This window comes from Rhipicephalus microplus, chromosome X (genome assembly GCF_043290135.1).
Source record: "Rhipicephalus microplus isolate Deutch F79 chromosome X, USDA_Rmic, whole genome shotgun sequence".
NCBI classification, from domain to species: domain Eukaryota; kingdom Metazoa; phylum Arthropoda; class Arachnida; order Ixodida; family Ixodidae; genus Rhipicephalus; species Rhipicephalus microplus.
The window spans coordinates 26978110-26989463 of record NC_134710.1 but is presented as its reverse complement, the minus strand read 5'-3'; the positions used below and the strand labels follow the sequence as shown (position 1 = coordinate 26989463).

The 11354-nt window shown below is 44.4% G+C and overlaps 1 protein-coding gene across 2 annotated transcripts in view; it reads left to right on the top strand.

Moving 5' to 3' along the window:
* Positions 1 to 789: 789 nt before the first annotated feature.
* LOC142774955 (TWiK family of potassium channels protein 7-like) overlaps positions 790 to 11354 on the top strand; it is a 74758-nt gene continuing 64193 nt past the window's right edge. The window contains exons 1-3 of one of the 2 annotated variants that reach the window (XM_075876095.1): positions 790 to 4717; positions 6960 to 7258; positions 10656 to 10863. In XM_075876095.1, coding sequence (XP_075732210.1) covers positions 7001 to 7258; positions 10656 to 10863 — 466 coding nt within the window. In that variant the 5' untranslated portion in view covers positions 790 to 4717; positions 6960 to 7000. Of the gene's footprint in view, positions 7259 to 10655; positions 10864 to 11354 lie in introns of both variants that reach the window. The other variant, XM_075876094.1, reaches the window with a different exon arrangement.

Below are 11354 nucleotides of genomic sequence, written 5' to 3'. Positions count from 1 at the left end.
GGACGTTTGACACTAAAGCGTTGGAGTTTCTTCTTCCTGCGTGAAGTTTAGCAAAATTCACTGTGTTGTAGAAATTAACAGCCTCTACTTTGCACATATCTGGAATGGTTATGAGCTCCATGGAATGATGCGCTTAAGCTCTTCCAGTGGAGACAAGCGGTTCAATTCTTCAGTTTCAGGGTTAGTTAGTCTAATATGTACAAGTGTTTGTCTAATTACTTCGTACAGTCATTTTCAGGTGTATAGCTGTGGTAGTAAGAGCTATTCAAGGGCAATATTTTATCTCACTTTCTTTATTTATAAAAAAAATTTGGTCGCATTCACCTGAAACGCCGAGTCGTATAAATGACAGAAAGTTGGGAGCGGGACACGGTAGTTGGTTAAGGAGCTCCAATGTCCTAAAGATATTCTCAACGTCCTAAAGACGTACGTGTAGTGGAGGGTTTTGGATCATTCATACCACCTAGTTTTCTTTGGCGTGCTTATACTGACTTCACACAGTACAGGTGTCTCTATCGAAATGCGACCGGCGTGGCCGGCCGTGATCGAACTCATGTTTTTCAGGTCCGCAACCGAGCTCACAGACCACGGCGGTGGCTCCCGTTTGTAAGTTGGCACCAGAAAACTTAGATTATGTAATAATCGCTTTGTATTTGAAAATCCTCTTGTCTAAAGAAATCAAAAATGAAATATTACTGCTGCTTACTATAACAAAAATCCACGTTTGTTACGGTTTTTTAGGGGGGGGGGGGGTAGTCAAAGTTGCCATCTCGTCTATCTGTATATCTAATTTCGACCAGGTGAGCCAGACAAACATTCTTGCATGATTTTTTTAGCGCAAAAGGAGTTCTATTGCAGTTCATCAGTGATAATGGGACATACCATATGGCAAAAAAAGTTTCGAGGAAGTCTCAAACAACAGCGTGCTTTTATTCTGTCATGTCACGCGCCTCGCCGATGTGCAATCTCCGTAACATATTTCCATGTTTTATAGTTTTCGGCTACCTCACATAGATGTGTCAACGCCTGACAAAGAAGACCGTCGTCTCCATGGAGTTCTCGCCTCGAAAGAGTAGAGTGGTAGCTCTGGAGTGACGCGTAAAATAAATGCTACCCGGCACCTGGCTTCATTACGGGGCTTATCACTTGGTAAAGCACACTCACAGTGTGACTGTCAGATAGTGCCACTGAACACTGTGACTGCAAATGGTCTTCGGTTCAGGAACTTCTATCGTGGCACTTTATACGTTGGCATCCTAAAGCACTAGACTCTTTCAGAGTTTATAACTCACCTACATGGTGTCTAAGTCACGTGGATCCCAACCAAAGCAGCAGGAGTACTCTTCCACTTATTTTGGCGGTAGTTTACATTCTAATCGGAACAAGTCACGATACTCCTGCAGATGAGTAACAGTTCCACGTGCACGAAAAATGTTTGAACACGTGGTGCCGCTGGAGACTGCGTTTCGATAAGCTCAGCTTGCCGTCTTCAAGGCTGAAATTTTGTGAGCACATAACATGCTCGGAACTTTCAGTGAATTGCCAACAGTTTTGGTGACTGATTATTTTTCTATGACACTTATCAAGAAGATCATAGGAAGCCAGGAGAAACTAATCAGCAAGCGGACCACCACTTGGGTGGCCGTGGCTGAGACTGACGTCAGCCGGCTGGAGGAGCAGCTAGCGCCTGTCTCCAAGATGCTCGCCAGCTTGACGACTGCGGACGCCGCTTAATTTTATCTCACCGGCAATTTCTGTCTGCCCACTCGTCCCCGTTTGTTTTGACTCGCGCCACTCTGCGGAGCTATAGTGGCCCGCTGCTATGTAGCACCGAAGTGATGACACACGAGACGGTCGTAGCCGCCTTGGCTCGAGCTGAGGAAAAACGCCCCGGAAGGTGCTTCGATGCACCTTCCTATACACCACGCTTTCCAGCCATCAGCTAACGCTACCGTCCGCGGTTGTGCCGCGTTGAGTGAAACACTCGAGACACCATTTCTGAATAGTGCATGCCGGGAAAGATAGGGGCGTGTAGTACATACGAGCGTCCGGACTTTTAAAAATAAAACAAGTATAAACAGCCTTTCTCAGCCTCCCCGAGAGATCGGTCACCAAGCTCTGGTGCAGCTCTCCTGTAGGACACCTGGCATTCGGAATCTCGGAATTAGAAACGTTTTTCTTCGCAACATTTGCCGCCCCGCCGCGGTATAGTCTAGCGGCTATAGGTGCTCAGCTGCTGACCCGCAGGTTGCGGGATCGAATCCCGGCTGTGGCTGCTGCATTTTTGATGGAAGGGAAAATGCCCATGTGCTCAGACCTGGGTGCACGTTAAAGAACCCCATGTGGTTGAAATTTCCGAAGCCCTCCATTACGGCATCTCTCATAATCATATGGTGGATTTGTGATGGTAAACCCCGCATATCAATTGCAAGATTTGCCGTCTGTCGAGGTGCTAAGGCAGCCTGAAGAAGCATCCAGGCTAGTCATGTGTGCAGTGGCATCAAACAAATACTAGCACGCGGATAAAGCACGAGCATATATAGGCAGCAAAGTTTTCCACGGTGTAATGGCTTTAGTGGCAAGCGGCGGAAAAGTGTTCAATTTTCATACAAAAGCTTTTCAAGTTACATTTTTAAAAAGCAATGCATTGAGCCGTTTACATGATCGCCAATAAAATAGTACCTGATGCACATAATTACACAAAAGTTTTACTATCTCGCGTCGAAGAAAACAAGTTTGGTTGAAGGGTGTAGTTTGCACAGTCTTCAGTAGTTGAGTATATTTTCGCTTCATCAGAAGGTTTCCACCCGTTGTCACAAATACGAAAATGCTGCTTCTTCCTTCAACGTACGCCAATGAAAGAAAATCCATCAAAGTATGGAATGTTTAGTGCTATCAAAAACACCAACTCTAAAAATAAAAATTAGTGTTATAAATCTCATGCTATTTTTAAGTTAACAGACTCCATCATACGCCTTAAATTTCTTGGGTGGTTCGTGTTTCTGACACACAGAATATCCTCCGGTACACTATAACGCAGCTGATGTCATAAGTGTCACAGAAGCTAAATTCATTACGTGTCACCTTTGTTCATAAATAACGAATATTGCACGTATCTCAATATACACGACTCGCATTCTCGAATCGGTGCCCCTCAGCGCCTGAACAATTTGCATCGCACGTTTTTTTATACACAAATAATATTACTCTCGGAGAAGGCGAATGTCGAAACGTTCATATCGGGTCTGACTCTTCTGACGCTGCAAGAAGATGCCCATCGCGTAAAAACAGGTTTGTCGCATATTTCAAACAACATGCACATAAAAATCGGATTCTCGGACAAATATGTATTTCAATAAACTTCCCGTGCAATACTTCAGCGCACGTCGGAAAAACTGTAACGTGACTCTTGTTACTTGTTGAGCAGGAAGCTCGGACAAAAATACTGAGCAGCAGCTCGCATATTCTCAAAAAATGATTGTATTTTTATTTTTTTTATTTATGAGCAACGTGCAAATACAAGCGGGCACATGTATTTATTGGCCTGCCTTTAAGAGCAACTTGAAGTCTTAAATAAAAATTGTGAGTCAAACTTAGCAGTACTTTACTTCGTGAATTATTTAGTTGGTATCCCCCTCACTTATGAAGTAAACTAGCTTATTTTTCAAATTTTAACTATTTTTGTGTATGCGAACTTTTATAAAACTAAATTTGAAGTATTGCGCCTATCGGAACATACCTAAAATAATAGATATTTTGTGTGTGCACTTTTTCTTTGTCCCGTTAATACACCTACATATGTCTCCCTAGAATGTTTATGGTATCATCATAAGATATAGCGTAATATTAACATGTGTTGCTTTGAAAGTGGCACTTTAGGGTGTCTACATATCTATTATTGCAACTAAACTGCAGACACTAAATCTTCTGAGATCCCGGAGAGTGCAGCACAACCCAACGGAGTCCCGGAATAGCAACCCACCCAGTCGTCTCTTTAACTACAATTTCGCAATAAATGCGTTACTAATTCATTCATTCATTCATTCATTCATTTCTGGAAACTGTATTGATATGTACGTTTGACCATTCTACAGCTAGCAATATATATTTATTTAAAATTGATTGAGTGGCTGCCACTGTGTCAAGGCTAATAACAGAATACAAAGGAATCAATACTTATATTGGATCCCACACGCAAGCTCGGGCTCCTTTCTAATCTCCCTAATCGAGAACGTCTCGAGTGGAGTGAACAATGTCGGAGCTCACCTGGGAGCCCTATCAGAGGTTCCAAGTGTATATTTATGTTGGAGGCACTGTCGCCGATCTAAAGATCGCTATTAACAGTGCTATTAGAAGCGCCCAATATGAGAGTCTGAGCCCGCGTGTGGCGTCCAGATGAGTAACCGCGTTCGCATGTCCCGTTGTTTGTTTTCGTTTGCCGTGATGCTCGAAGTCACCCGAGGCGGAACCCGGGCTTTCGTGGCACCCCGGAGGGGGGGCCTCCGATGAGGAAGCTGAGGCCGACCATCTTGCGTGCAGCCGCCCGGGTGCCGCTAAATATTGCGCACGCCAGAGCGCGTGGCCCGAGCTCCGGGCAACGGTATTGGCGCGCCACGAAGAGAGCGGCGTTCCGCGACGGCGTTGCGGACATGTGCGTGGGCGACATCATCGTTGCCCAGCTAGCCGGCGCCTGCCTCTGCCACTCCGAATGAAAACAGTAAGCGTCTTCACAACTATCCTGAATTTCCTATATATTTCCTATATACTTCTATGAACTTCCTATATATAAGCGCTTGTCCCCTCTTCATGTCTGTTTTTCGTGCGCTTTAACTGATAGTTATACCATGCATATCCAACTAGCCCAACTTTCGGTTCTGTTCCTATATATTGCATTACACCCATTCCATATACTGCAGAAGGTTACAACCTGAGAATAAGTGTAAGCTCCGTGCACAGCCATCACTGTCCAACACAGAGAGATTTTTGCGCATACGAAGGCAGAAAGAAAGGCACTGCAAACACATGGAGATTAACCCAAGGAGCACTAAGACGGTGTTGCGTGCCTGCAATATAGCATGGTCAGGTGGCAATGAATGGGAATAACTTCAATGTAAACTAAAAGACGATCCATCCAAATAAAATATAGGGGACGTTATTGGTGGAAATTATGATGTGAGTGTGAAGTAATTAAAGCGGACGAAAACCGGCAGGGACCGTACCTGCATGCAACCTTCAAATAACGCGTCTGATTATGCATACGATTGACCTACAGCGTGGGTCGTTCTGGTGTGCCCTATTCTCGGATATATTTCTGCACTTAATCCGGGTGCGATAGTGTTAGACGATGGTGCTTGTAGAGTGGCTATACGGTGAGAATTTTCTTTTTTCAGTGGCTGGCATCAATTTGCGTCATATTACAATCGCTATAATCAACACTGACTGACACTCGCAGGTTTAAATGCACATGTGTATGCCATAAATTATACGTAAGGACGCCCGCCACTAATTACAGAGCATTGCACTCGTTATATGAATGTTGTAGGTTTTGTACCTGCTGGCGGCAAATTGTTTTTTAGTCCGCTTTAATTTGTTCGCACTTGCATCACAACTACTACAAATAAGGTTTCTTATACTTTAGTTTACTGTCTGTTAGTCCTCAGTATGGTTGTGCATGACAACAAGGAAAAAAACGAGCCTTTATGGCCCCCTTCTTTCTTTCTATGAGTGTGGACGCTACTATAAGGCGTAGACAGTCAAGAATGGCAGATCCATGACGTGGGAGGTACTACGGCGTGCGTATGGTCGCAGATTAGGACCCGAGACATATGTGTCCGTCTCTGGTTCTAAGTACATAACACATTATACCTAACAGCCTAGACAGTTGTGCTACATATTAACCATTGTATAGAAAACACGCATTGAGTATAGAAACAAGTGTTCGTAAAACGAAAATTAATCCGTCAACATGACTCGAACTTGTGAACCCTCGGAATTATGCGCATTACTACGGGGCACGTCGACCATGCAGTACGATCTCGCGCGAAATAGAGCTTAGTAATTTGTGCGAGCTGTTGAGCCTTACTCGGAATGCGATCGTGGTGGCCACCGTGCATGTCTTTCGGAAACCACAAAAGGCCGCACTCTGTGACGTACTGTCCACGAAGAACGTGTACTTCGATGGATGAGGGCTTAGCTCTAGAAGCCCGTTGAAGTAAATGAGTTATAGTAATCACTTAAGTCTGTTTTTTTCAGTTCTTCTATTATCCCGCTAGAGTGACTGACATCACTTTCTCTATATAGAGCGCCTCGAGGCGCCCCAGCGAAAGCGAGGGTGCCCAAAGCACACTCTTTCTGGCAGGTCCGAGACTCTGCGACTTGCCCGAATGCCTATTACCGTTCGGTTAATGGGACACACTGTTTTCTTTCGTCAGTTGCCACCTTTTTTTTTTCTCTCGCTCTATCTCGCGCTTTCGCTCACTGTGACGGAAAAAAAAAGAAAAGGCTCATCGGCTCTCTGGTCTAGCTCGCTCCTTATTTAAAAGATCGTGTATAACTTTTGTGATGGACCTAGCACTGCTACACAATTCGTACTTCCACACAGCAACAACAATAAAAAAATCACCGCAGCTTAACTGGACCGCTCGTTACATTATGCATATATAACACGCAGCTTAAGCCAATGATTGTGCGATATCCAACGAGGACAGTACTGCTTACGGCAAGTGAACTTCGCAAAAGTTTTGCGAAGTTATAACATTGATAGTCCCAACACTTGTGTTTAAGACGATGTCCTGTGGAAATCTGAATAACCTTAAACTCGGTTTAAACTGTGCTTCATATCCCCGTATAAGTCCGCCTACCTCTAACACCACTGCCGGCGACCAACGGCGGATCTCGAATCGCACTTTCAGCGTGCCAAATGCTGCAGCGCCGACAGTGTTGTACTGCTGTTGGCACAGACGCAGGCCGCCCCGGTGGTAGTCGTTGGCGCCTTGTAGCCATGGTCGGCGCGGACGGTGAGAGGCCTGCGCGGGAGCCAGTGCCATTGGTGGTGGTGAGCCCGATGCACGTGATGACGCTGTCGGCCCGACGGTCGTTGGGCGTACGCCTGGCCCAGCGCCTCCACGCCGTCTCCCAGCGGTGGTTCACACATGTGCTCCTGCTCGTCCTGTTGGCCGCCTATGCAATGCTCGGCGCCCTTGCGTTCCGCTACCTTGAAGGGCCTTACGAAGCACGCGCAAAGACGGGTCTCCGCCAGGTGAGCAAATGAAGGCCATTTCGTTGGAATTGATTTACCTGCGCTTCAACAATTGTAAGCTGGAAATGATCAATTGATCAAATGCTTTCTGGTGTAATTTCAGTATTTACTTAAAATTAAATAATTACTCTACATGACTAGAAATTATAGGCACTAATCAAAACAGAAATGAATGTTAATAAAAACAGGCTCAATGTGTTGATATAGAAATAAACTTATTAATTGCTGGTTGGAGTTGAATCAATGAAAAGGAATTAGACAAATAATTAAGATAAACACGTGCCACATTTATTAGTAAGATGAAGAGAGCTGGAACTATCTCCGTTGTCATCACAACAAAGGAAACAAAAAGAAAAAATGCAATGCCTACCCGGAAAGCACAGCACAATCGCAACGAAAGCTGGAAGAGTTGTATATCTAGAACCAGTTGTAGAGTCTTATGAGACTTAATACAGGTACTCTTGCAGGCACCCACTGCGTCATTATTTATAACGTCTGCAGAACCGCGAAGACGCCGTAGCCGCTACGCAGTTGAGAGATATTATTTATTTTATTTTATTGTTTTATTTAACAATACTGCCTATCCCATTCGAAATCATTACAGGAGGATCACGTGTTGAAGTGTCACACAAAGAAGTTATAAAAAAGATAACAAAAATTGAATATCACACTGAAAACTTGTTAGGACAAGACTACCTCGACACTGCTGCATGAACTATACAAAATCTTCCGCAGATGGCCACAACAGCTGGAACAGTAAAAAAAAAAGTGTCAATATTTTGCACGATAATGCGCATTTGCAAATACGTGCAATAAAATATGAACGGGGGAAAAAGACAAATTCAGCCACAACCAGTACATTTAAGAGTACATTAAGGGTAGTATTACAATGTAATCATGTAACCCCAATAATAGAGAAATAAAAAATAAATGAGAAAAAAGTGAGAAAAAAGAACGGCACAAAAAAGCGTAACAACTTGAACAGTGAAAAATGAGAGTTCTGCGCACACTTATCAGCATCTCAAGATACGTACACATAAGCAAAAAAAAAACACGCTGCCTATACAGTTAAGTACAATAAAATGAGCACACTATTACGATGCAATCTACAATTCGCGTTTCAAAAAAAAAAGAATGAAATCAAAAGGTAAAAAATTAAACGATTGATATATACTGTTCGGATAACAACACTGCTCAGTAAAGTATAATTTCTAAGAGGAAAACGACAACAAAATGGCAACTACGTCATTGTGGTGCCATTACAACGATGTTACAAAAGTGTGTACGGACTTGCAATCAATGATCATTTTAGCTAATTCATTGCATTTTTTAATGGCAATAGGGAAATAAGAGTATTTGAGGCAGTTTGTGTTGGTATAGTATTCAGCCAATGTTTGGGAGTGTTTGTGTCGTGCGAGTCTTGCAGTGCCTAATGAGAGGAACTATTGTGGTATCAAAGTTAAGGTCGCCATTCAAACATTGAAATCCTGTACACTTGCTGATGACAATAAAAAATTTTGGTTCACTGATTGATATGCAAGGTTTGACGTCCAAAACCACCATATCATTATAAGAGACGCCGCAGTGGAGGGCTCCAGAAATTTCGACCACCTGGGGGTTTTTAAACGTGTACCCAAATCTGAGCACACGGGCTTACAGCATTTTCGTCTCCATCGAAAATACAGCCGCCGCAGCCGCCATTCGATCTCGTGACCTGCGGGCCAGCAGCCGAGTACCTTAGCCATTATATAGACCACCGTGGCTGGCCGATGAAGAATTTCGGCTGAGCCTTTTGTAATGGGTCGAAAATGTTCAGCAACCCAGTCGTTACGCAGTTGGTATTGCGTGACGCCTGCAAACAGAATTGCCAATGTGCGCCGATTGGTTGTTACTTTACCATTCTACCATACATATGCTAACATGATTTATTCCCGACATTAGTGTTTTTCAGGATCCTTTACAGTGAAAGCTGCTATGAGATCACCGCAAGGGTCGCGTCCACCGTATAGTTGTCCACCACCGCTGCCGCCAATATCTGCAACCATTATGACACGAAATAGGAAAAGGAAACTAAGAAAAACGTCACGGACACAATGGGATTCAAATCCGGATACCCTGTGTGCCAGCCCGGTATTTTACCACAGAGCCACGTTGTAGGTTGAAACTTCGTTGCAAACTGACCCTATAGGCAGGCTTGATGTGAGGAATGGAATCGTGCATTTATCAGTAATAAAGCGTTTTAGAACAGCAAAAAAAAACAACCATGTATATCGAGTCGTTCGTCGAATTTTCGAATCCATTACAAAAGCTTCAGGCATAATTTTTCATCTTCGTCAGCCACAACACCAAAAACTGCGCGAAATTATTTGCAAGTACTTAGTGGGTACCACGCTTCTTCGCAGAATGACGAAGAATGGCATAATGAATGTCTCCATTCCACACAAAACGTGTGATTATTTATGGCGTAGTGGGTACCCTGCAAGTGTGCTTGTAGCAGTTACCCAAAAAGTGTTGAAAGAAGGCTTTGCAATGTCGCTCTTCCAGCTTTCGCTGCGGCTGTGCTGTTGCTGTGCTGCGGCTGTGCTGCATGTCGCGCGCCGTCCTGGTGACTTTTTTGCAACAGAGTTTCGAGCTGCCACTATTTTTTTTTCGTGATCTTTAGGTAATTTTTTATGTACATAGTGTCAGAGAATAAGCAATAAAGCAAAAAACCTGCATGGCTCTGTAATAGAAGACTATAGGCTGTAGCGGAGAGGACCCGGGTTCGAATATAGGTCTAATCTCAGTATTTTTTTGAAATTTTTTTTCAAGTGATAGTGGTACGCCGGAGGCGGCGGCGGACAACTGCGGCGCCAAAGCAGTCCCTGTTGCGATCTCATAACAACTTTTCCTGTAAACTAATATGAAATAAGAAAACAGTCACGTTTAAAAAAGCGCACTGTAAATGTATCCATTTATCAATTTCAGTTGTAAATAGATATTTGTTCATCTTGGCTGGGGAGCTAGTCGTAATGAATACACCGAATCATGCTTCAAGCTTGTATTTCCCCAACAAACCTTCCCAATAAAGAAAATCAGGACCTTACCTGTATTTGTCAAGACTAAAGTGATGTGTGTGCCAAATTTTTACTTATTATTTATTATGTTAAAATAGTGAAAATAAAAAAGTAACATACAGGTTAATTTATATGAAAGTTCTATGTGTTTTACTGAGCCGTAATTAGAATTTCGGCGTATCAAAATGTCATACGTTACAGCGCCAAGATAATCTCGAATGATCAGTGGTCGATTAAGTAAACCTTTGCTGAGTCAATTCGCGTTCCTTCCTTCCTACGACCCATTTGGATTTGAGCATCGTGTCTCGGATACGAATGCTGCAGCGCCATAACTGCTTCAGGTGCGTCGGCTCCTCATGGATGAGCTACGCCGGAGCTGCGGGACGACTGACGAGCACCGGTGGCGGCGGCTGGCTCGGCGGCGGCTGCACGAGTACGAGATGCAGATGCGTTCTCTCTGCCAGGCCGGCGTAACCACGGACGCCGAGCGCCAGCTGTGGACCTTCTGGGGCGCCATGTTCTACTGCGGAACCGTGTTCACAACTATCGGTGAGCGGCGCGTGTATGCGAGAGGTTTGCAGTTGGTTGCCTCGCGTTCACATTGAAAGGCGTACTGGCAACCGATTTGAAGTACGGGGGACAAAATGTGGCAGCGCCCATTTTAATGAGGAGCACACGAAGCCATCGTGGTCACCATCTTAACATTGAATAAATGTACAAAGGAAACAGATTGTTCGGACGCGCTCTCTGGATTTCGTGCCGACCGGTTGTGCCTCCGCGATCTCCGACGACAGCGCAGCTCTGGCCGACTGGCTCGCCCTACGCCATCTCCTGCCGCCGGCAAGAGCTCTCGCTGAGTGGTGCCCGTCCTCGGACTCCTGCGACCGTGTCCATCTTTCCTATATTCTCCTTGCTTCTGGATTTCGCTGTCTCTGCGCCATGCTCTCTCTTTCCCTCTCTTAATCTCTATACCTTTAATCCTATCCTCTTAATTCCTTCTTACCCCCATCCCTCGTGAGCTACCGTTGAGGAGTCGTACT